At 38.9% G+C, this 26774-nt stretch overlaps 1 protein-coding gene across 1 annotated transcript; it reads right to left on the reverse strand.

The window, feature by feature from the left end:
- Positions 1–71: 71 nt before the first annotated feature.
- Positions 72–26076, reverse strand: LOC128372428 (collagen alpha-1(XVII) chain-like). Its single transcript, XM_053332469.1, has 57 exons — positions 25899–26076; positions 24580–24644; positions 21401–21451; positions 21138–21242; positions 20587–20886; positions 20408–20464; positions 20273–20308; positions 20108–20158; positions 18059–18196; positions 17276–17408; positions 16722–17050; positions 15602–15685; positions 15436–15498; positions 15191–15352; positions 14769–14861; positions 14636–14680; positions 14408–14551; positions 12091–12711; positions 11958–12008; positions 11832–11849; positions 11669–11695; positions 11505–11567; positions 11306–11410; positions 11164–11190; positions 10030–10065; positions 9818–9871; positions 9702–9737; positions 9573–9608; positions 9410–9472; positions 8449–8484; positions 8187–8258; positions 8057–8083; positions 7917–7952; positions 7765–7800; positions 7602–7682; positions 7425–7460; positions 7230–7322; positions 6889–6960; positions 6678–6728; positions 6515–6574; positions 6339–6395; positions 6228–6254; positions 6024–6065; positions 5778–5864; positions 5611–5649; positions 5353–5466; positions 5146–5265; positions 4939–5049; positions 4643–4777; positions 4451–4561; positions 4077–4256; positions 2947–3087; positions 2630–2857; positions 2319–2483; positions 2098–2178; positions 1902–1985; positions 72–1807 (listed from the first exon to the last, which is right to left on the reverse strand). The coding sequence occupies exons 2-57, from the start codon at positions 24632–24634 to the stop codon at positions 1755–1757; spliced, it is 5358 nt and encodes a 1785-aa protein (XP_053188444.1). The 5' UTR covers positions 24635–24644; positions 25899–26076; the 3' UTR covers positions 72–1754.
- Positions 26077–26774: the final 698 nt, after the last annotated feature.

The raw sequence follows: 26774 nt of genomic DNA on the forward strand, positions 1-26774 counted from the left end.
AAGTCACCTTTGTCTCACCCAAGCCTATTCGAACTCCAAACTGAATGAATTGTTTGAACATCTTTTCTTGCTTCTGATTTTACCTTCTTTTTTTTTCTTTTTCAAATAAGCCCATATTTTATGACCACAGCTAGTTTTCTAAACATGTATTCCTGATATATTGATGCTGTAATCGCTCTTCGTGATGAGCTTTGGCTCTTTTTGAGACCAGTGTTGTATGAGAGGTAATATGCTGAATCTGTAACTCCTTAACTGTATTTCATAATGTGAAGAGATGTTCTTCACTGCATTTTATGAGTACTGACGGCGCACAAAAAGAGACCCATTTCAAGAGAACAATACCTGATTCATTTATTTTGCCACTGCATATCATCAATGCATGTTATTAGTTCTCTATATACTGACATGAACATTAACATGGTGTTTTGTCATGAATGCTGGATTTTTATTGGGGTTATTGGAGGCTGTGTCTTGTGAATGACACCATGTGGCCCATAGATTTCAAATATTTTTTTATTTTAAGTTACAGCATTTTGATGTGTTTGACGAGTTGTCATTCTACCACAACAAATATTCTTAGTATATGCATTTTTGATGTCAGATCAAATGTGTTTAGTGTCTTTATAAATGGACATTTTTGTTGTAAATAAAATATTGACTGTTTATTTGGACCAAACCTTGAGTGAAATCATTTTGAGATCAATTTAGTCACACAAATATCAAGACTCACAAGTCCAAAAATAGATTTATTTGTGTGTCTGTCAAATATATTGAATGTCAAATGTCAATAAATTCATGAATGTAAAACAATCTGGGAACAATTTATAATTTAATCTTTCCAACACTTAAAAAGAAAATATATGAATTTCAGTGTGCTGTCATACAAAAATATACAATCCAATCAGTCATTCCTTAGAGATTATCTGAGTCCCTGTCTCACAACCCTGCAAACAACCTAATTTTTCTTTTTTAACCAACAAACCTTTCAAGTAAATCATCAGTCCTGAATGCAGCATCATACACACCTAACCCCAATCCTCCTGCTGCACAAATGACCTGCAACTTGACTGGGACAGTGTCTGCTTCAGATAATGATGCATTGCTATTATGTTTAAAAATATATTTGTTATATAATTTGAATGGCTAATTTCCAGGGTTTTAGAGGCTGGAAGATGGCTTGATTCATAAAGATAATGTGGCAGTATTATAAAGTATTGTAGTCTTTCATGAAACATCGATTGGTTACCACGTTACAACATTAACAGCATTTAACACTTGTATAGTCCTCAATACAATATAATCCTCAAAAAAAAAAAAATACAAAACAAAAAAAGTACACCAGACTCTGCAGTCACACAAGCTGTGGGAAAAGATGCAAAGTGCAATTAAAAATTTCAGCAATTTCTAGCTATTGCCCAAAAATGTTCTTAACCAAAGCTGTCCCCCAGATAAAGTTTGAATGTAAGCTTCTACCTAAGCAAAGTAAACATTACACACCCACATTTTAAAAAGTGAAAAATGCCGGACTCTCACAAAAACCCTCACCTGTAGCTAAATCCATTACTCTACCAAAGCTGTTTTTAAGAGACGTTTGATGCATTTTTTTGGCAATTTTTCCTCAAATTGTCCTTTTCTACAAATTGAAAAAATAATGAGCATGTTCTACTACTTGCATTGCTACTGTTGAACACCTAAGAAAAAAAAAAGACTAAAGTAAAAATGAAATCTGACATGATCCAGTAGTATGTTGCCTTTTAGCCAATGTTAGCTTGACGGCGACGCAGCTGATGACGAACCACTTTATTGCCTGCAGTGGAGGAAAAAAATGGTTTAGTGATGAGTTAACATGTAGGTTACACTTTTACACATTTTTTCACGATTTGGATTTTGAAGTATGTTACCGGTATCCCTCTTCTGCACTCGGTGTGGAATTTGTACAGTGTATGTCCCCGGTAGTCCTGATAAACCCTGGCGTCCAGGATCACCTGTAAACATACAAGACTCAGATTGCTTGTCTCAGTCACTCTACTCTATTTTTCTACTCTGGAAAATATACAACAGGATTTTCTCAGTGTTATCTATTCTTCTGGGCTGTACCTTTTTCTCCCCTGGGTCCTGGGTACCCTCTCTCTCCCTTTGGTCCAGGGATTCCTGGAGGACCGGGGATGGTGCCATGGGCTGTGAAAGAGCAAAAGCCCAGATTCAGTGGTAATGAAGCAACATTTTCCAACTACGCTTACATAAGTCCAGATAGTTTTCCATTGCTGTAGAGTTTAATCTGATACAACATGTGGAAAATCATAAATCTGTGTCCTCACTTCTGAAGAAGTCCATCAGGTCAGCTGTGATGTTGCCGTAAGTTCCAATGACACGGCTGTAGCCAGGTGGTCCAGGAGGGCCAGGTGGACCAGTGGGGCCTTGAATAGCTCTTACATTTGACCTCCAGGGACCTTCAACCAGATAATCCTGCAGGAGGCCTTGATCTAGGGAAGGATTATTATATCAAAGTACTGCTGACACACATGTAGTCATACTTGTTCATTTAATTTGATTTCTATTAGTTCCAATTCATGTATAATAATATGAAATTATTCATTCTCTTCATATTAGTCAGCCGTAATCTACTCACTCTTGATGTAGTCTGTAACTTTCAAAGCAACGTTGGAGTAGTCTAGTCTCTCAGCGAGCCTGCTGACATCAATGTCTTTGCGGTCTGAACCATAGCGAGGGTCACCCTGAGGGTAGCTCGAGCTATGCACGTAGCTCTGGGAGTAACCTGGCTCTCCACGATCTCCTTTCTGACCTGGAGGTCCTTGGGGACCTGGAGGTCCCATAATGGTACGACGAACATTGTCACCTGTTAAAAAAAGGATTATTTATGAGATCTGCAGTCATAAATGTTTCCACATGTTTCTCATGTATATTCATCTGTGTATGATAGCTCACTGGTCAGATACTCCTGAACTTCAGCACGGATAGACTCCCGAGGGAAGTTCCCACTGTAGGAAACCGATCCACTTTGTCTGCCTGGTGGACCCTGTGGACCTGGAGGACCAGGAGGGCCAGGAAGACCTCTGAAGCTAGAACCTTAAAAACATTAAATTCAAAAAGTGTGTATCAAAATGATGATCACTAGTGCAACTCCATTTATATTAATGAGGGTCTATGTATGAAACAATGAGCTGTGATATTATTAGAAACACAAGCACTGTCAGAAAGATAACTGAGTCAACACTGATCTAGCGTGTCAACAAGAACTGAATGTTGCATTACATACAGTAAAGGTCTTAATGCAGGCCTGTTGTATTGCATTATATAAAAGAGTAACTTAACCCTCTAAAATATTGTTATTGCGGACCTTCAGTTTAAACTTCTCACTTTGCTTCAGGGTGCATTAATACACTGTGAAGTCATTGATGGGTGTGGCTAAACTTCTGGCCACACCCAGCAGTGAAACAGGTTTGAATTGTTCAACCAGAGAGGGCAGCAACTGCTTTTCATGTTGGTGAACCTAATAAACTGGAAACTCCATGTATTGAAAAGTATTTTATTGTTAACACAAAACCGTGGGAATAAGGGACTATTCTTCTCTGTCTGTAAAGCAGGCACATGTTCCGGGGGGAACATGTGCTTAGAGCATTAGAACATTCTAATGCTTTCTAGTGCTTTGCCAAATGTTTAATTCTGTTTTCAGTAAATATTCTCTCAGGCAGGCAATTATGGCATTAAAGTCTTGTCTATGGATTTTCCTTCTTTTTTTCTTCTTCTAAGTATGTTGCAATCGTTTTACTCAAATGAGCTAAAAGATGTAATCATTAGTATGCTTTTTTTAACTGTACTACAGTGTAACACAATTGGTCGCAGGTTGTAGATACATTGTTTTAAAGTGTGATTATTTTATTTATTGTCGTTATCATGACTCTTCATTGTTAGACATACTTTTTGACAAAACATTCACAGCTGAGAAGAATGAAACTACTTGATATAATAGATACAATTTAATTTGAATTTACATTAGCAGTCAGTCTACCTCACAATAACCAATAAGTGATGTTCATCCAGTCTGCCAGACTCACCTTGCAGGTGACGCTGAATTTCCTCCAAACTGTACCCGCGACTTCCCGTTCCCTGCACAATTGAAGTGGAGACTCCTGGTGGCCCCTGGGGGCCAGGAGGGCCAGGACGCCCTGAAACACCTGGAGGACCGGGAGGACCATGTTGTACAGCAGAGGAAATCCATGAACGGAAGTCTGGATCTGGTGTAAGATATAAGAAAGGTGTATGAGTGACTTTTGTTTTGCCTTACTAAGTGGCGAAGAACATTGTTTTCTGTGTAATTTTTGAGGAAAACAACAAGACAAGCAGATCTAAATCCTGTCCTGTAGAGTTTATTGTCTCTAAGTAAGACAAGGTCAGTGTCTGTGAAAGGGAAACATTAGTAGTAACTTACTTCTTATCAATGCAGAGTAGTCAATTGTAGCAGAAGTATAGCTAGAGCCCCCTGCACCTGCAGGCCCAGGAGGGCCTGGTGGCCCAGGCAGACCTCTAGCAATCCCTCTCTCTGTGAGAGAAAAACAATTTTACTGATTGAAGTTCAGGCACCATTTCCAGGGTCAATGTTTTCTACGCAACCTGAGCCTACCATTCATGATGTTGAAGACATAAGTAGCTATCTCCTGTATATTGTAAGTGCCAGAGATTCCTCCTGATGCTCCCGGTGGTCCTGGTGGTCCTTGTGGCCCTGGCGGTCCTGACATATATCTCCTCACATCATCTCCTGAGCAGATCACAACAGAGAGACAGAGTTTAGTTATGTGCACAAATGTCAGATGAGTTGATGTTGAAGAGTTCATGGGCACACTGTCTCCAACAAATGTGTGGAGTGCAATGTGGGTCATGTGTCTGATAGGATTCGGCTCCAACTGAACATGTACATACTCTGTAGCATGGTAATGAGAGCGTTGACAGTCAGGGATCCAGAGCCGGGGCCAGGAGGGCCAGGTGGTCCTGGAGGACCCTGGACACCAGTGCCGAAGCTTGAGCCTGAACCTTTGGTAGCACAACATAGCTAATAAATGAAATCATCAAGTACTCCTCACACTGTCATTTAATAATAGAAATTCTGGGGGGAAAGCACAAGTTTACGTTGTATGTATGCAATGATGCGAGTGGAGATGTCCTCTATAGAGCCTGAGAAGGTTCCGGGGATTCCTGGAGGCCCAGGTAGACCTGGAGGTCCAGGAATACCAGCCTGTCTGTTTCTGCCTGCATGGAACAAATTAAACATGTTTAACTCAGTTTTGTCCCCTGGCAGCATGTGATCTTGCAACCTTAGCTCAGAAAAACTCTTACTTAGATAGGTATTGATGTAATGGTGCATCTCAGAAGAGGAGAATGCGCCAGGTGGGCCTGAAGGGCCAGGAGGACCTGGAGGACCAGGAGGCCCTGAGGTGACTGAGATTGAGCCTGAGGAAAAAATAGATAGTAAACACCTTGCAGAATATAGTTAGGCACAAACTTTAACACCATTCTAGTGCTTTAACAAGATTTTTAATTGTGTTTGCTCATTACTGTAAAGAGTTATAAGGATATTGTAGGGGTTTTTCCTACCTCGTGAAGTGCTGGGTAAACCAGGAGCTCCAGTGTCCCCTTAGAAATTATTAACAAAAACAAAAGCTTTATCATCAGGTGATGTATAGGCAAGCAGATACAATATCTACTCTACAATACAAAAAAATAAAGCACTGTATGGACATTTTGTTTTTTGTTAGTTTTACCTTTAATTCCCTGTGGTCCTTGACGTCCAGGAGGCCCTGGTGGACCTGGTGGTCCTTGGATCCCATGTCCTCCAGCATAAGTTGACACTGTAAGGAAGAAATATACAGTTACAGTATTTCTATCACACATTGTGCTTAGCATGCTCCTCACACATGCTAAGCCAATAAGATTTCACAATTATGGCTCTCTAATATGATTATGTATGATTTGTGTTTGGACGTTCATTTGATGGACAAACAACTGACCTCTCTCTGAGCTTCCTGGTCTTCCTGGGGTGCCGGGCGAACCTGTTTCACCTGAGACACAAATGAGACATCACAGTTCATTTTCTCAGAACTATCTGTACTTTTACATAATGGTCATAAAGGTTTGTGAAAGCTAAACACAATGAATGGATCAGATTGATTTATAGCTGATAAGATACACATAACTTAAAGAAAGACAGTTACCTTGGTACCCTCTTGGTCCAGGTGAACCTAAAACAATAACAGAAATGTCATGATAGAGTTCAAGTAAATTAACAGAGAGGAAGTTGTATTAAAGGATACATAAGAGGTCACCTGTTTCTCCCTTCTGTCCAGGTGGCCCAGGTGGTCCTGGTTGTCCATAATGCACTCCTGTAAGAAGAGCAGTGTTGAAGTGAATACACTTGTGTAACTGTTCTTTAGTGCTTTCTGTGACATGCTCTGTTTCTGTTGCATCCTGACGGAGCAAACATTCAGATTTTGAGCCATACCAGAGCCAGATGCATAGCTTGAATCTCCTTTGTCTCCTTTAGGTCCTGGTCTTCCATAACCTATAAGGCAGACATGATTATTAATGTTTGATATGAAGAATGGATAAGTGTCATAAAATACGAACCATTTGAAACTGTGGATTTGATGAGCTCAAATACTTGCCTGGAGGACCTTGAGGACCAGGTGGTCCTGGAGGTCCTTGTCTTGAATCTCCTAATGAAGAAAGTATTCAGATGGTCAGTGACACATGTTAAAGAACATGCCATTGCAGGAAGAGAGAGTGGCTATTCTCACATGGTGTCAAATTCCACAATATTGTTTCTGATGATGTCTTGGATAACCTCAAAACAGAGTACAAATGTGTCTTATTTACCTGGACGTCCAGGAGGTCCAGGCGGACCTGGTGGGCCAGGTATTACTGAGACTCCACCAGCACCATACTGCCCTAAAGCAGAAACAGATCAACAACAGACCAAAACATTTACATTTCTTTGGTGTACTGGTGGCAGAGGGCTTTAAGATGCTAAACATGTACTCAGCTGAAGGACTTTGTTGCCTGTTTCCACTGTATCCAATCTCATTAAGGTTCGAATGGAAAGTAGAATTTATGTTTTTATTGGTAAGTCTATGTCTGCAGCAAATCATAATACATCTCAGATATTTTTCAATTCAAAATATTGTAGGATGTCTAGACTTCATAAAAAGAGGACTCACTCTCAGTTCTGCTTGAGCTTACAGAATCAGACGTTCTCACTGTTATTCCTGCTTCTCCCTGCTCTCCCTTGTATCCCCTGTCACCTTTAGGACCTGTGAGGACGGAAAAACATAGCATCTATGAGACTCTGAGGGCTTCATATCTGATCCAAATTTGTTTTGTTTTGTTTTTGACTCCAGGGTGCAGTAACCTACCAGGTTGGCCAGGCAGACCAGCAGGACCAATAGGACCTAAAAAAGAAATACAAACACACTTAAGTTAGCTAATACAACAGTGATAAGCCCTGTTAATTGTGATAATATGCAATCAGTCATCATGCAGAATGACGTGGACGAGGGCTGGGTTTTTTCTGGGCTGTCAAACTGTCAGACCTGATAATCCTGGATGTCCGGCAGGGCCGGGAGGTCCAGAAGGCCCAGGAGGTCCTGGGATACCCACAGAGGCGGAGCCAGCTGGAAAACAACGATCAGATATTCTCAAAACTATATTATAATCAATGGTTTGTAAAAGAAGGTTCTGTGCTTTCTCTGTTACCTGCATTAATGATTTTCCCTTGTTGACCCATTTCACCTAAAACAAGACAGACACATCTCAGATTTCAAATAAACTACACTAGAAAGCATGGACATGTTCTGCTGGAGAAGGCTTTTCTGTTTTTATTAAAGCATTACAGTTGACAGGAGTACCTTTGGCCCCTGGCTGTCCTGGATTCCCTGGTATTCCTAAAAATAAAATGTGAGAACATTTTCAGTCTTGACAGCGTTTAAAGCAACAAATCTAAAGATAAGAATCTAAAACCACAGTGTGAGTCATAATAGACCTGTACCTGGTGGTCCTTGAAGCCCAGGTGTTCCTACAGAGAGGGAGGAATTATGACTATATCTCATCATACTGTCCGCTAATAATACTATAGCTGAAGATTATGTTTCATAGAAGGGACAGCGAGTTTATTTTACCTGGAAGTCCAGCATCTCCAGGAGGCCCAGCAGGACCTCTAAGTCCAGGGGGTCCAGCATGTCCTTGGTCACCTATTGGCCAAATATTATAACATAATCATTATTTTATATATTTAAAAAGCAAGAGGAATAAAAGCTTCTTCTATTAGCTTGACCCTAATATATTCAAGAGTTGTAATCTCTGATGTAATGTCCTTGTGCATATTACAATAATATTTAAATAGGTGTATTAGTAATATTTATACAGTAATGACTCATTTACCTCTTGAGCCTTTTGCACCATCTTGTCCAGACAGCCCTGATGACATAAAAATAAAATAAAAAATAAATATTCTGTTGAATATCAATCCATGAGTCACTCAAAAACAAAACATTTGTCTTTTTTTAAGGTGACTGTTATTCAGTACAAACACACTCAGAGTTTGTGGCAAGGCATCTGTAGTTTTATATTGGACTATATCTATGATGCCTTTGTACTTTGTTTGAACGATGTATCATTTGGTTTTACAAATCATAGGAGAGACTTAGACGATGTATTTTTTCTATGTAATCTCATCATATTCCTGGCCAAGTTTTATATATAAAGTGTTAAAAACTAAACCTTCCTTTTATACCTTTAAAAAGGAGTCAGAGTCCTACATTAAAACACCTACCTCTTGCAATAGAAAAGCTGTGAAAACGTTGAAGCTGTGATCCAAATTTGATGTATTTTTATAATTTTAATTTTTTATTTATTTTTTTTTTACATTGTGTGCACCATTTTTATTTCATACTTGTGTTTTGTTTGTAACCCCTGGCGTTGTATATCTATTTGTTTCCCTATTTTCGTATTACTACTGTTGTTTCAAAACATATTATTTCTGTAAATTATGCTATGAAAAAAAAGACTGTTACAAAAGATGGTTTATTATCAGACTCTTCTCTGCTGCCACCTGGTGGACTGAGTGTGTTACTGTCCTTAACTGACTAATTTTAAACACCTGCCATAACTAATTTTTTCAGTGCAGAATTAAAATTCTTTTTAAAAATAAAAGACATAATAGAATGATTTGGTACAGTCAAATCTATTACATGAAGGGATATGTTCACAATTTATATATGAACAAACCATATTTCAATGTTCATTTGGGCACCTGACTGTTGCATTAAAACAGATTGGGAAACTTTGAACAATTTCAGCACAATCCATTCACATTAAAATTAGAAGGGCACCATTTACTCACCCATCGCTCCTTTGGATCCTTTCTCTCCAGCTGGGCCAGACAGACCTGGTAAACCAGCTTCACCTGATTGAGACAACTGGATTTAGAAACTCATACTGTACAGAGTAAAAAAAACATGCCAATTTCACAGCTACAATACAGTAATTCACAAAGCTGTACTAACCTTGCAGACCTCTAAGACCTCTTTCACCAGATTCACCTAAAATAAACACAAATTAAACAACAATTAGAAACATTTACTGACCCCACAAGTCCTATAAACACCTGAAGTATTTACAAACAAACAACAAACCTTTAAGTCCTTGAAATCCAGCAAGTCCTCTGTCGCCTGCAGAATCAAAAGAGAGAGTGTGAATAACATTACAGCATAAAATCCATGTTCTATCTGGGTATTTCCATGTAACCTACCTTTAGCCCCTGGTAGCCCTGCCTCTCCACGGAAACCTTGAGGACCTGGTTGACCTGTAACAAAACAGTTCATGTAAACTGCCAGGGACAAGTTGAGGCAACGCCAACAGTGTTTTACTTGGTGCTGCTAAATCTGAGATAATAGTCTCATAAGCAGGTGTTCCTGTAATGACTGTAATGTTCTGAATGGATGAGAACAGGAAGAAACTCACCTGGTGGTCCAGAAAGACCATGAGTTCCAGGTTCACCTAAAGCAAAGATTATTAATTAAGATCAGCAAAAATGCAGTTTAACAACAACATTTTATTGCTTTGTGAGATTTTACAAAACAATTATTTTCCTAGTCACAATGAAACACCAATCTCAGTGCTTTTCTTAATTCTACATTTAATTTTATTGTAAGACAGTATGCACAGCGGTGGCTCCCAAACTTTGTAGTCTAACAACCCCAACAGTACTATCAGATGCACTTCAGTCCCCCTTAATTTATATTTTTACTATTTTTGCTAACAAGTTATCTTACTCTATAATGTGCAGGTAACTCAGGCTGGTATAGGGAGTGTGTCATTTGTCCAATCATAACTGATACTTTATTGAATATTGTGACTAACAAAGACAAGCCTCACGCAAGTTTGCTGTTTGTTTTACTAGTAAACACAACTAATAAAATAATATTATGTGTGTGAACATATCTAATATATTCATACTAGACATTTTAGATGTATACACATAACTTATTTTTTCCAAACTAGTTGAGTTATTCTACATGTTTCCATAGTCTGTAGTGATTTAAAACCAATAACACTATATTAACACTTTATAATTTTTTATAATGATTCTGCTCATCATTAAATGATGAGAAGAATCATTACAAAGTCAAATAAATCATTATAAGTGATTATAAAGTGAAGGACATCAGTTAGATAAACATGGGTTGGTATTGCAGGCAGTATCCTAAAATTAAAGTGAGAATTTCAGATGGATTTTCAAATTGAATACAACCCAGTTGTGCTCAAAAGACAATGAATAATGGTTAAGTAGTAGTGAACATTTTCATTATGATAATTTATGTGCATTATTAGTATTAAACACTGGATTTGCTTTAGTCTAGGAAGGAGTCCTTCTTTCTAATGTGGCTTTATTAGCAAACTGACTCTTTGCTGCCACCTGGTGCAGTTTGTATTTCTTGCATTACGAGATAATAAAAGTAATAGCAATATGTCAGCAACTCTGTAAGTAAAACCAATGGAAATTTGATCAAAAACTACTATACATTTAGGTGTTTTTGTTTTAAGTTTTTAAATACATTGAAATGTAAGGGGTAAGTATTTAAGTTGATGATTCACCTTTTGGTCCAGGCGACCCAGAATCTCCTGAAGAAAGCAGAGAAATGAGATTCCACATTTACACAAGTAAATAACAAGTTCCACCAGGTGTTATTATTATCACTGGAAAACATAATTTCTGTGAGCCATATCTGAGCCGTACCTCTGTCACCTTTTATTCCAAAACTTGCATGTCCTGGCTCACCTCTGGGGCCAGCAGGGCCCTCACGACCCCTGATACCTTGTTGCCCCTCCGGGCCATGATCACCTGATCAGACATTTTAAATCAGATACTCACTTACTCTTAATAAACCAAACAGCATACTTGTATTGTGTACTTTGAACTGAACCACTCTCTGTACCTTGGCTTCCTTTCTGTCCTTTCTGACCATCAATACCTGGGTGGCCAATCGAACCAGGAGGACCTGAGGTCAAAGGTCACAGAAAGTAAAATTACATGGTGATCCTACACAAATTATGTAGTACTGGTAATGACTCAAGGAAAATATGAGGCATTATTCCTAACCTGGCTGTCCAGGGAAACCAGGATCTCCTGTGACAAGAAAAACATCCATTTGATTACGATGACAGTATGCAGTAGATCACAAACAAATACAAATTCAACATAACAGAATTAAAACTGAAGAAATCTGAAAAGATTTATAACAGCAAGTGGTTTTCTCCCTAACCTTTAGCTCCAGTGTCCCCTGAAAAAAGCAGAATAAAGATAAATTAACATAAAATAAACACAGCTTCTGGTAATTAATTAAAAAGAAGAAAAAGATTTTATGAAATTAATTATATTTGTATTTCACCTTTAAGTCCAGGCAATCCCCTTTCTACTTGCACAGAGGATGCTATTAAAGCTAAAAGAGAAAACAGCCATTAGATAAACCTGTTTGATTTTATGTGTGTGTGTGTGTGTGTATGTGTGTAAATGTGCAGTACCTCTGAATGCCTGTGACTGCATTTCAGATTTCATCATGTGCTGGATAGCAATGTGGAGAGCCGCAAGATCTATGTGTCCTCCGCTTACACCCGTCCCAAGGCCAGTGAAGATGGGGCCACCAGTGCCGGTGCCATAGCTGGTGCCACTAGCGCCAGCGCCACCACTTGAGCTGGTTCCACTAGAGCCGCCAGCGGTGCCACTAAAGCTGGTGCCACTAGTGCCGGTGCTGCCACTAAAGCTGGTGCCACTAGTGCTAGTGCCACCACTGAAGCTGGTGCCAGCACCTCCAGCACTGACTCCAATGGTCCCACTGGCACTGCTGGCACCACCGGCCCCAGTGGCACCACCGGCAGCCCCAGAGCTACTTCCAGTGCCGATGTCAATGGCATTTCCACCTCCACTGTGGGAGCCACCGGCACCACCAACTCTGATTCGTGTTCCGGTACCAGAGCCTGAGCCTCCTCCAGCAGCTAGGTGTATGTCAGTGCGGCTGCCACCTGCACCATCCACATAGGCGTTGATGTCATTGGTACCTGACAGACGACTGGTCTGAGCAGTAGCGGCTGAGGATGCAGCCTCCAAAGTAGCCACTCGATTCTTCAGCTTTCTCACATCCTCAGCTAAGAAAAGGACATCAAAATTTGTTAGGATTCACACACAATGAGCATATATTCAAGCAGAGTCAAGAAATTATTTTCAGTTTGTACTTTGACACACAAATACAGTGTTTCCCACAGGTGAAGAATTTATCTGTAGTAAGCTCCTGGGGTTGGGTACTCAAATATCCATAATTTTCATCCACAAACTCAATGAACCATTTTGACAGATTTTTATATCAACAAAATTTCCAAAAAGAAGGAATAAGGAAGAAATAATTTACAAAACAAACTTTTTGAATGGGATGGGGAACAATATATTTGAGAAAGCTGCCAAGATGAACATGGTAAATATTTTACTACGTTCATCTTGTTAATTAATTAAAGAAGAATTACTTAAAAACAAGGAACTGTAAAAGATAAAATACAGCAAAATATTGCAGTTGTGAAAAAAATCAAGTGGTTGAATTACATCCAAACAACTTTGGAAAAAGAAGATGTTGGAGTCCAAAACAAACTCAAATAAGAAATACAAAACATATTTACAGATTAGATACAGATGTGATCATAGATACAAACCATAAACCCTCATTCTCTTATTGGGTAATGTGCTGGCTGGTGTTAATTTCAGTGCTTAAAAAATAGATATAAAAGTATTTTGACTAATTGTTTATGAAATTAATTTAGATTGATTTGTCCTGTTTCAAGCTTTTTTAACTACGGTCATCTGTATGCCTGTTGTGTGTTTTCCCCATAATATTCTGCCAGAATCTCATGAACTAAAGCTGAAAAGTCAATCTAACACAACCCATATGATCTCTATGATCACTCAAGAAACCAAATTATTGATGAAATAAGAGAAACAGTCTCAGTATAGGGCTGCATGTTAACACACAGCAGTTTAATCAATTCATATTCAGCAAACAGGATTTTATTAAGTATTTATCTGTTTGTTGGTTAATTTTTTTAAAGATTTATTTCTGGGCTTTTCTAATAGTAGGTAGCATAGAGGCCAACAGGAAACAGGGAGAGAGAGAGGGGAATGACCTTCAGCAAAGGTCCCTTAACGGAATCAAACCAGGGATGCTGCCATTATGTGGCATGCACAGTAACCACTTGGCTACCAAGGCGCTATAAACTAGATTTAAAAAACATATATTATGTACACATACTCTGTATTTTCTACTTTTCTGATTACACTTATAAAATAACTGAAAAAAGTCAGTCATTTCTTATGTGTCTTATTAAATGCAGTCAACAGGTTTTGCTGTGTGGATGCTTTAGGTAAAAATAAATCCCAAATGATGATGAGGGAATGCAAATGTTATTCCAGGTTTGTACATGTTTTATAAGGTTTAATACACATCAACAAGTCTCCTGCCACAGGGTAACAAACTGGAGTCTGTGATGTCATCAGGCAGCAATTTCTGGAGCTGCTCCACTGACAATGAATGTCAGACCGACTTTATGGCACTGGGACAGAGCCCAGGGATCAAATTTCCAGGGAGAGGAGTACGTTTACAGGCTACCAGTTCTTTGCAGCACTGTGAAATAATGCTCACATGCCTGTAAAAGCTGAAACACACATTTCATTGGTTCAAAAACAGTCAATCCCAGTAGCTTCACTGCAGGGCAATACCAGAGAGTATTGCATGACTCCTGAGGTTTTTAATCTTCATCCCTAAATTCAATTTCAGAATGTTTCATAAGTGATCCTCACCTAATGCAATGAGCCCAAAGAGGAGTCCCAGCAGGAGCAAGGAGAGAAGGAGAAGACCCAGCAGCCATTTCCACCAGGAGCAGCATGCGTCAGAGCAGCAGCAAAATCCTCCTCCTCCAAAGATGCCGCTGTCCCTGTGAATCTCTGAAGACAGAAGATAATTCTCACTTTCCAAAATTAAAACAGTCACCATCCTGAAAGTATTAACATACATACAATCAAACATACCTGCATAGGTGGCTTTGTCTTTCATTACAACTCCAGACGACCCATCTAGTGAATGAATAAATAATGGTTGCTGATTTAGTTTTTTTAATTAATGTAATCTTTCCTCCTTAAGATGTTTTAAATGATCACTCACAGTAAGTGTTGCCGCTCTCTGTCTTCAGTGGCGCCGTCTCACTATAGCTTGAAATAAGCTTCTCTTTTTTTATGGAGTCTCCTGAAAGTGAGCCTGGAAAAATAACAACATTCATTAAACATAATTAGTAGAAGCTGAATTCACTTTCGGTCATTTCAGCTATTTTGTTACAAAACAGAAGTGTTTGTGTTTGTGTTGTGATGGTTTAAGAGAACTGAGCAGATCCAATAAGCTTAAATGATGAATTTACCAAGTGAGCAGTATCAGGGTTTCTTGATGTTTTATTAATGAAAATAGAAGAGTTGTATTCTGCCTAAATATGCTATACAACTTGGGAATCTGGGGATCTAAGATTGGTTCCAAGAATGTTGAGAAGTTCCACTAAGATGATGGAAAATGAGGTGTTAAAGCAGCTGACTGACCTCCTCCTAAATGAACGCTGCTGCCAGTGGTGGTGAACTGCTTGCCACTGTCTTTGGCCAAAATGAGTATCTCTGCATCTCTTCTGGCTGGAACGTTCTCCTTTTCAGAGATCAGGAACTTATAATCTTTCTTATATGCATCTTCAGTTTGGGATCTAGTGGCTGACAACAAAAACAACAAGGTTACGGTAAGAAGTGACTCATTTTTAGATTTGACTGGACTAACAGGACTAATTTGTGCTTACTTGTAGAGACTCCAGTGCTGACAACACCACCACCGTTTGACACATTCTTCTGAACTCCATAACCTGCAGAGACAAACACAAGTGCATGTTAACACTGATTAAATAAAAGCACTATTTTGAATATTTATTGACTCAGGAAACTGTCAAGAGTGTTGTGCCACCATACCTCCCAAATGAGCATTGACGTTAGCGCCATTGGTGGTGAGGACACTGCCAGAGGTGGGCGCCAGATTATTCTGAAAGCCATAAACTACAAACAGAGACATACAGGGTCAAATCTAGAGCTGCAAAATAATGAATATTTTCCTCAATCTCTTGACTTTGATTTTTTTTTCTTTTAAATTAACACATAAAATGAAGGATTCTTTCACAGGATGAGAAAAAATTAAGAGAAGGAAATCAAAAACAAAAAACACAGATATGGAAGGACAAAAAAATAAAAATAAATACAACAAACTGGAAATAACATAAAGAAGGTGTTAAGATTCAGATTCACATTCAGACAACTTTATTTATCCCAGAAGGGCATTTAAGTTCCACAGCCTGTCAGGTCCACATAAATAAAACTCAGTTTAGCAGCAGCATTCAAGCACTGGCATGCCAGTGACAAGAGATCAACGTATGGCCTATACAAACACAAGCAGAGGACACACTATGGCCCTCTCAGGTCGTCATGTAGGCCTACAGTATTTGCAGGCTTACATGAGGAGCCAGTTGATAACAACAACAAAAAAACACTGAAAGAAAGACATTTGTAGTCCACACAGATTTTCAAGGAGATTGACTACATTTCAATGCTGTCTGCATTTAGTAGCCTGATAGCAGGAGGAATGAAGGAATTAAAATAGCGCTTTGTTTTTCTACTGGCCGCATGAGAGCGCCAGCCTGAAGGCATTACAGAGGATTCACTTGACAGTGCAAGTGAGAGTACACTTTACAGTTAAGCATACAGCTGACCCAGAATACATAAACTAAAAGATAAATTGACCTGCTCAGTTCATAAAATGTCATAAAATACTGAAAAATGCCCATCACAGTTTCTGAAGCGATATCTTCAAAGTGTTTGTTTTGTCTGACAAAGAAACAAAATCCAAAGATATTTAATGTAAAATAATAATAAAAAACAGAAAAGAATCAAATTCTCACATCCAAGAAGCTTAAAAGTTTTGCACATTTACTTGATCAACTGACCTGGCACCTTCATCAAATGTTCCTCACTAACTTTCTAACAAGATGTCAGTTCACCTGCAGGTAACAGGTGATACTGCGGGGACTTTGAGTCTTACCTGACAGCGACGAGGGTGAGGTGGCGCTGAGGGGTGAGGATCCTCCCATGTTGTTGTTGCCCGCCTGGTACGTGTAGCTGCTGGCGTTGCCAGTGACCACCGTGGTGGAGGAGGAGGGCAGGGTGGCGGTGGACCAGGAGAAAGATGGAAGGAGAGCATCCAGCGTGGAAGTGTCATACTGGCCGGATCTCACCCCGGCACTGTACTGCTCTGATTTCAGACTAGCATCATACTGGCTTGATTTTACACCAGTTCCGTACTGTCCTGAACTCACACTAGCATCATACTGGCTTGATTTTACACCAGTACCGTACTGTCCTGAACTCAGACTAGCATCATACTGGCTTGATTTTACACCAGTACCGTACTGTCCTGAATTCAGACTGACATCATACTGGCTTGATTTTACACCAGTACCGTACTGTCCTGAATTCAGACTGACATCATACTGGCTTGATTTGACACCAGCATCATATTGGCCTGATCTGACACAAGTCTCACACTGTCCTGATTTCAAACTATCATACTGGCCTGATCTGACACCAGTGCCATACTGCCCTGATTTCACACTGATATCATATTGACCTGTTTTCACACCAGTATCAAACTGCCCATTATCATACACGCCAGATGCATCAATGGTGTTGAATCCAGCTGACGTCACACCAGAGCCAAACGAAGTTGACACTGCAGGAGAGAAAGAAACAAAAAGGCTACAATCAAGAGGAGATAAAATTGATCTCACTTAACCACCTCTTGTGTTTGCTCATTTTGTTTGAGTCACTGTTTTTGTTTTTAGCTTTCAAAAAGGTCCTTTAACATCACCTTTTGCAAATTTGAAAATATTTCTACAATCCTCAAAGGCTCCTCTGTCCATCTGGACCATCTGGATCTGGGTTTTTGACACATTTCCACAGCTGTTACTTTATTGAAGTAAAAAGGTATCCAGAAGTTCCATAAAACAGAACATAAAAAATATTGATATATTTTTATATGTATTATTTTTTCCATTAATTTCCTTAACTAACAATATATTTTCATTTTCTTGTATTAAAACAAAACAAGCAAGAAGAGAACAGGGTTAAAATATTTTATATTTTGCAGTGGACAAAAATTGTTTTGTTTTAAAAATCCAGATGAAGAAAAGTCCTTCAGGATTCTGTAAATACCTTAAAAACTGCAGTGAGTGTTGTTAAACGTCTGAGTTCACCACGGATTATCTTTCAGAAGAACAGGTGCTGAGCCATGACTAATACGTAACAGTAATAGATGAGGCCTCTTTAAAACAACCATATATCATTGAGAGGGAGACAAAGTGTCTATGAATGTGTGTGTACCCGACTGAGAGGCCACAGAGACAGTCTTGGTTTCCACGCCGGCCTTCTTGGGAACAGGCAGAGTGGTGGAGGAGCGAGTGGGGCTGACACTGCTAGAGCGACCCTTCAGTAGCTTCTTCACGTCGTCCAACTCCGTCCCTGCAAACACCACAATCTAATGTTACTCTGATGTTAACCCTTAACACTGAAAATACTGCCCTGCAATACCTCACACGTTTCATTGTACATGTACTCTAGTACTGTGATTATACAGAACTTTAAGGTACTTCTAATTTCATACTACTTTATTTTTCTACTCAGCTAAATTTCAATGAGCAATATTGAACAATTACTTTTATTTTACAGATATTGTTATTAGTTCCTTTGCAGATTTAGAGTTAACAGACATAATATGGAACATTGTTACAGATCAAACTACCAAATGTATTTAATTTGCTCCACTTTGTCCAGCTGCAACATTCAAATGTTGAAATCGTATTAATGCATCATTGATAGTAATCCAACAATATGACAAACAGTACAGCAATAAAATACCGGGGGACCATTGTTCATAATTCATGTACATGATTTGCTCATAGTACTTCTGTTCTTTTACTTTAAGTGAAATTTTGAATGTAGGACTTTTACCTGTAATTAAGTATTTTTACAAGTGGTTTAAACAGTGTCGATCATTTTACTGAACTATAAGTAGCAATATAACATTATAAAAATATTCATTTACAAATAAAAGTCCTGCACTCACAATTTTACTTATATAGAAGTACAGAAGTACTTAAAGTATCTGCTTACATCTAAAATATGTTACCAGAGCAACAAATCAGACATCACCCATCTCAGTAACAGCTTCTTTCCACAGGCTGGTGAACAGATGGTGTACCCATATATACTGTGTTATTGTGTACTTAACAATGTGTTTATAATTTATACATATGAATGCACTGTGTACATAGTCTATTTAGGTCTGTAATGTATTTTTGCTGTTTCGGGATAGTGTATTCATTGAGTTAAGGCAGAGAGAGCCGGAGGACATGTTTTTTTTAAATACATATGACAATAAAGGTGAGCTTAAAGTAAAAATACTCCATATGTCATCATGTAAGCAGCATTGTAATGTTATAGTTATAGGAGGTGGATCTCATTTTAACTGCTTTGTATAAATCTGATCTGCAACAATGCTCCGTACTCTATGAGCCAATCAAATGTTTTGTATGTGAAATCTTCAGATCATCAAAGTAATTCATTCTTATGATTTGTTAAATAAATGCAGTGAAGTAAAGATCTTTGTCTCTGAAATATAGTGAAGTAGAAGAATAGAGTAATATATCTAATATATATAGTCATATAATGGAAACACCCTCAAGGAAAGTAAAAGTTTCTTGGGTAACTCTAATTTTTACACTGCAGGAGTGCTATTTTTTCCAAGTAAATGCTCTGAAGACTTCTTTCACTGCTGGTGAAATCACAGAGAAAAGCCACACAGCAATCTGACACCCTGCTGAGCTGGGGTTAAGGTGGCACTGGATGACTAACTGTTCAAAAATGTGGATAAAATCACAGCAGTTGTTGGCTTTAATCAGCAGGGGGAGCAATCAGCCTCAACAATTCTCTGACCCTCCACAGTTGTTAGGTTTCTAATGGCAGGCACAGCAAACAGTGAGTCATGTGTGCCTTTGTTGCCACCACAAATCTGCACATAAACTTCTTCCCCATTTGAGCACAACGCAAATAAACCCTGTGATACTCGTTTAAATCTCGCCCTCTTACTTTCCGCTGATGTATAGCTTTTGTCTGAAGAACTGCACGTGTTACTAATTGAAATTTCACGAGTGTAAATGTGCATTTGAGAAGTGGAAGAGAAGGGAATGCCTTATGTGTGATATACTGGGGTCTTGAAGCATTTGAAAGCAGCATAATTCAAAAGAACACGCTCCTCATAAGTAACCCTGCTCCCTGTTTTGATGAACACGCTCAGATGAAGATGCTTTGTGGCTTTTATGGCGAATTGCATAACCGGCACCATATGGATCCATGTGTCTCAAGCTGTCTTACATCTGGAAGCTGAGGGGGAGGCACTTTGTAATCTGGCTCTGATCTCGCTCTCTGGAAAAAAAAATCACAACACACAATGGACAAAGAAATCCTGATTTAATAAAACGTAAGCCAGGACAATGCAGAGTCAGATGGTGCAAAAATAAAGACAGGAAGACTTAATACCTCTGCTTTCACTCCTCCCTCGCGTGGCACTGGAGCCTGAAAAGAAAACAAACAGAAAAATGGAAGAAAAAAAAACATTAAATCTACATAGACACAAAACGAGGATGAAGCTGGAGGAATGGCGCTCTCACTTACAATAGTTGCCATAATCTTTGCGTGTAAATTCTGGAGAGGAATTTGCACTGGAACTTCCTAAAAAGAAACACACAATGGCTTAGAAGAAATATAAACTGCACCCTCGACAGTGCCCAACAGTTTCCTCCTTTTTATAAGCGCCTGTGATGCCAACTGAACAGTGCTTGTTCAAAGCTCACCGTCGTAACCTCCTGAGCGACTGCTTATGGTCTTCCTCTCCCGGAAAGCTGGCGACAGGCCTCGTGATGAGCCGGTAGCCTGCGTTCTCCTGGCCCCACCAGACGAGCTGGTCCTGACCTTTGACACCGAGCTCACGTGATAACTGCCACCTCCAGAACCACTGCTGCCAACAACGCCTCCGCTTCCATAGCTTTCTCCATCTATGTAGCTCCCCCCTCCATCACCTCCTCCTGAGGAGTCTCCACCAAGGTAAACTCCTGAGGAGGAGCTGTAGTTGCTGGTATTAACACCTACAGAGGCTGGAGGGATGTACACAAGTCATTTCTTGTAACTGTAACATCTCTACAGAGTTAAACAGGCTTATATATTAGTCACATTAAGGAAGTCCTTAAAAACTGCAAGTGGAAACATTAATGATACACAAACTCATAAATCAAAATCTATCCGTTTAGTTCAAACAGGAGCTTAAAATACAACATTCAGCATTTCAAAACTTTTCTGAAGACAACCACTTCCCAAATTTGGACCACAAGTGGAAATATATTCTCACATGAACTGAAATAAGTTCCACTGTTCAGGGTTAAGACATTCTTCTCCAAGCTCAGCCCTCCAGCACTGCTGGACATATTCCTGTGATTTGATCCGCTGGTTCCCTCTAGCAACAAGAAGACACACAGCAAAACAAGGAGAAGCTGTTAGTCATCGGGGGCTTCCTTTGGACCTGCCCAGCTATAATTATTGTTTTATGCTATAGTTTAGGGACAATACTTTAGGCAGGCGTGGGTTAGGGACCAGGAAAAAAGAGACACTCACTTGGTGGCAGAGAAGTCAGTCTGGTCGTGGAAGTTATAGTTTCTGTGACAACTGATAGCAAACAGAAAGAAAGAAAATGAATACAGTGTTTGTGCACTGTGCTTTGTGCTTCATGTTGGCTAATGTATATGTTATCTATAGAGCAAGCTTTATGTTACAGTATTTAAAGTATGTTTCTCCCAGTGGGCAGGTGCTTAATGGAGTGTTGAGTGGCTGGCATGATGATGTGCTTTTATCTTTCCAGAGTTGACTTTACTTACTTACTTACTTTACTCTATTAACAGAGCTACTGTAGTGCTACTGTCCTATGGGTAGACTGGCTAATAAGGCAGAATTTATTAATTGTTTATAAGCAAGTTAAAGAAATCCCTCTGGATAAGTTTCATCCATCTCCAACAGGAAATTTGCTTTGTCTTTTTGGCTCTAAACTTCATCAAGAAGTCCCCCGTGCCCCCGAATGGAACGTTAATGGTTTATTATAAGAAACCTACACTAAAAAAGTGGCCTTTTATTAAGGCTTTTTAGAAAAGTGAAACATACATAACCTGTCTAAAATGCATTACTAATGACTATTATTTTTCTTATAAATGTTTATAACTGATGAATAAATTAGTAAATTATTCCTTAACTATTAAAGGCCTGAAAACAATCAACCAATCACTATGAATGATGAAGTACTGCATGAGCACACCACTTTCTGCCAAAGTTTGAACCGGTGTAATGACTCCACTTGAGAGGTTTCTGTTTGTTTTAAACCGGCGAGGCTCAGCTAGAACAATGCAATGTCATACAGTTATAGGAACCAATCAGGATTCAGTAACATGTGGATCTGAGGACAGTGGGTGGGTTGTTTTTGGTCCCTGTCAATCAAATCTGATTCAACCACACACACAGTCCTGATGAAACAGATTCACTTCTTGAGTGGTAGCATCTTTATTTAATGTAAATTCGTTTTCCTAACTCTAAATTTGGTTGTTGCTTTATTCAATCATGACTATTTTTAGATGTTACATAATAAGTTATTACATAATCAGAAAAATGTTGGGTCTCTTTATATTAAATTAAAGAGTAGACCTGCTCTATGTGAAAAGTACCTTGAGATGACCTTTGTTGTGATTTTGCACTTTATAAATAAAGATTGATTGATTGTTTGGTTTATTGATTGATTATCCTACTTTATACGTTTACTCTTTTACTCTGCTGCATTTATCTGACAGATATCATTACTAGTTATTGTGAAGATGAAGATTTTAACAGCTTATACTAACTACACAATCATTTATAAAGTAGTTAAAACTATCTCCACCTTAACAAGCTTAAACTTTAAAAACCTGCTTTGACAGTGATAATAATTAAATTATACAACACTCATTATGTCACCTAATGAATACTTTTAATACCTTAAAGTACATTTTGCTACTAATTCTTTTGTACTGCTTGTAGGATTTTTATTTTTATAATATGATATTACTACTTTTCCGTCAGTAAAGGTCTCAACACTTCTTCCACAACTGATAAATATAAACTAAATTATCAAAACAAATAACTTTATCAGGGAAGTCCGGCTTTTAAATTTTCACTTTGACAAAAACTTCTACGTTTCACTCTCTGGAAACTTTCAACATAATAATTAAACCATCTTCAAGACAAATGAGGCGATGAAGGCTACAAGAAGGCTACAAGCCGCTGAAATTGTGACTGATGTTTTCCAATGAGCAGACTGTGTGCTAAGAGTCCTTCCTGCCAAACTGCTTTTTCCAACGTCAATAATTAATCTTTAAGCTCAACTTGATTTTTACTATTGCAAAGTTAACTCTTTTGTGAATGCATGAGAAAAAACAACAGTACTTATAATCCAAAAGCTCACTTTTCTATAGAAAGTACACACATAAAATTTGGAGTCCTGTTCTCACATAAATAATAATATGTCTAAATCTGTGTCCGAACCTTTAGATTATAATAAATGTAGACTGTAGAAAACTATTGAAGTTTAAGTTTGTGCTAATCAGATCCTTTATAATTAACTTGCTGATGATGATTAACATCAGTAACAATCTTCTTCCACTAGGTGGCTTTTTACTCTCTAGCTGTAGCCTCTTGACTTTTCACTGTATTCAGTTATAGACAATATAAATTCATCTTCACTTTCATGCTGCCTCCTTCCCTGCTCCTCCTCCTCCTCCTCCTCCTCTTCTTCTTCTGTCCTTTTAGGGACTACTGTCTGTTTGAAGGTCTAGGATGAAAACTTAAGGTGATCGAGCTTTTACTGTTGTCACTTCTCGCCTTTGAACGGCTTCCAACAAAGTCTCGGAGAAGCCAAGTCGGTGCACATTTGTCAAAATCACTTTCTAACTCAATTGTTTTGGCTTTTTTACGATCCTTCAACTATGTTTGATTATCTCATGTCTCTGTTTTTCACTTTCTTTTTCTCCCTCGTGTAAAGAGCTTTGTAACTATTAGTTTGAGCAGGACTACTTACATAAAGTTTATCAACTCAACTTGCTTACTTTAAAAAATGACACAAAAAACAAGAGAAGAACGACAGGGTGGCTGATTATATGTTTCTCTTGGTCGGCATCAAGCATATAATCAGGTGTCCCCTGACCTCTCCATCCTCGCACGTGTCAGAAGTCGTTAGTACAAGTTGAGCTGTACTTTTAGATCCAGTTATGACTACTGGAGCAAAAACCAGAGCATGACTTACACCATGAGCCCCTGAGAATGAGGAATAGAAATGAAAACTGAGACTAGTGAAGTCATGCCATGTTGTTAGTAACAGTAAGCCCCCAAGAAAAAGAAACAAAAGCAACACCCAAGGAGAGGCTGCAGTGCTATCTAAGGAGAAGTGTTTGGGGTTTTTGTGTCTAAAGTAACCCTACACCAATCTGTCATCAAGCTTTAGCTTTGTCATTAACGAGAAATCACATTTTCAAATCTGTGGATTATCCTAGGACATTGCATTTGTAAAAACATGTTACTGTTGAGCTTTTCAAATGTAATTATTTTATGCTTTGAGCGAAACAAATGCGCCTCTATTCTCCTCTGTTGTCTGCACACATCATACAAGTATAAAAAAGTGGGGATGTTTGTGATTTGGACAAACCAATCCCTCTCCTCATGCTTTTATTGTTTCTTTTATGATGCCTTTTATCTACCAGAAGTGAATTTGGGAATCTCACCATTTTCTTCTGACAAGCCTCCTGAGAAGTCCATCTGTCTCGTTAACTCCTCCATTCCATCTTATCTGGTGAGATGATGATAAAATGTTGACCACTGTCATGCATTTATTGTGCCAACTCTTGTTAAAAGTCTGCAACTGTGGTTAAATGGTATTCTAGCAACAAAAAAATGATGGGAAAAGGGCAAAAATGTCAAAAGAATTAAGACCAGAGGGCGTGTATCATAGCCTATGATTACTGCATTACTTTGAATTTTCAGTGCACTGAATACACAGAAAACTATCATTTCATCAGCCTCACAACCACATTTTTAAAAAGCACTATTTGATAGATAGGGTTAGGCCAGTTTCCTCTTGAATAACCTGCTTTTAATGACTTCAACAAAAGCAGACATTTCCCCAGTGGCTCCCGGTACATGATCAAAACATCCACTACTCTCGTCAACCTAAAACTTTCCAGACACGTTTAATGTCATGTGGATAATTGACACCACATGAAAAGGCCCCAAAAGTTACAAAGCATAATGATCAGACTACCTGTATATTTCAATACACTTCTGATTTACTTTGTGTCTTTGAAGAACAAACTAACAAAAGAATCAAAAGAAACCAGATTCCTGCACTGCTCTGAAAGACCATCCACTCACCACACCCTTCGAGCCAAGGACATTTAACCACATGTGCTTCATCTGCAGCACACTCATTTAGGAATAAAAATGCAGAAATATACACAAAAATTACTTTTTCCCTCTCTTTTTTCTCAAAGCGCAGGCTGCTTAAGACACAATATAGAGCCAGCTCAGTGCAACCATAAATGTTTTCTGGAGAAAACTTTTCACTTTTATAATAAATTCATACTTAATAGTTGTTTTCTTTCCTCTGTGTACAAAGTTCACTATTATAGCCTGTAACTGAGCTGAAGAGAAAATATAAAAGGCTGATGTCAAGTCAGCCACTGCAGTATATTTAGAGGGATGTAAATAGCACACCAAAGAGCATGTAAAACTATCCTGAGCTCGCTATAACAGACTAATTTTATAAATACCACCAGAAGAAAGGTGATCCCCTTCCACAAAACCCCTACTGAGCTGGAAAGACATGAGAAACTTCAAGAAGAACTTAAGAGAAATACAGTATAGAGGACTTTGTGCAGATCCATCCAACAAAGCCAACAAATGTGTCTGACAGCCCATCACCAAACTCCAAGAGCGCAGTTATTAGTGCAGAGGTGCAACAGCCAGGTGGGACTAAACATCCGCAACATCCAGCAAAAACAAGAGCCTCCAGGTTATTCCAGTGTACTCTTATTAAAGTCCATACCTTCACAAAGCCGAACAACAATCTATCAAATGCCGACTCCTCTCAAGATGGACAGTCTGATCGCGCTCTGCGCGGAGAGAACAATGTGAGTTTGTGAAGTAGGCGCACCGTGGTGGGATGTTCTTAAAGTCCTCGGTTCTTTTGTGCCTTTTAGCACAACTTTCCCAGGCAAGTCAAAACAGAGATTAGGGCACAGGTCCCAGCCGCGCCCATCAGGGCTGGAGCTTGGCAAGCAGGTGTAGTAGACGGCACGAAAAGCTTTAGTTAAAAAACTCAGAGCCTGAGGGAACCAATTAAGCGTCGGTCTCACCCCTGCAGAGACAGATAGTCTGACTGTGTAGAGAAAAAAAGGAAAGTGATGAACTCCTCCTGTTGCTTTAGTCACAACTTATCGACACTGCATGGCCAAGTTTTGGGAAAGGAGTGCTTGAGGAGGTGGGATTTTCTCCCTTTTTTCTCTCTCCCTTTTTTTTTTTTTAGGATTGTAGGAGTGAAACTATTTCAGGGTCTGCTGATATATTGTGTGCAGAAAATCCATCCCGTTGCAGCTGGGTCACATCTGGTGCACACATTGGAATAAGAAACATAACATTTAACCTATATGGTTTCAGCCGCTGTGTTATTTACCACACATCCATTTTAAGGAGACAGTAGCTACATCTTAATATACTTTCAAAAGTAACTGAGGTTCATTTCAAGCATGTTTGTGCAGCTCTGTAGCTTTTATGTTTTCTACTTCTGAGATGTGGAACTTTGATAGATTTAACAGCTGAAAATCATTTGAAGATGCATCAGAAAGAACGCACCTCTGAGAGGCAATTTTGAGCCAAATTATAGATGTTTGATTCCTCTACTTGCAGCCACAAAGCACCATAG

This window comes from Scomber japonicus, chromosome 14 (genome assembly GCF_027409825.1).
Source record: "Scomber japonicus isolate fScoJap1 chromosome 14, fScoJap1.pri, whole genome shotgun sequence".
NCBI classification, from domain to species: domain Eukaryota; kingdom Metazoa; phylum Chordata; class Actinopteri; order Scombriformes; family Scombridae; genus Scomber; species Scomber japonicus.

Excerpts from the sequence above, each read along its gene's own strand:
- LOC128372428 (XM_053332469.1), bottom strand. The coding sequence starts at position 24,634 with ATGGAGGAGTTAACGAGACAGATGGACTTCTCAGGAGGCTTGTCAGAA. Across the intron at positions 6,255-6,338 it reads TGGACAGAAGGGAGAAACAG|GTTCACCTGGACCAAGAGGG; the intron begins GTGACCTCTTAT and ends TTATTGTTTTAG. Across the intron at positions 6,066-6,227 it reads TGGACCAAGAGGGTACCAAG|GTTCGCCCGGCACCCCAGGA; the intron begins GTAACTGTCTTT and ends CAGGTGAAACAG.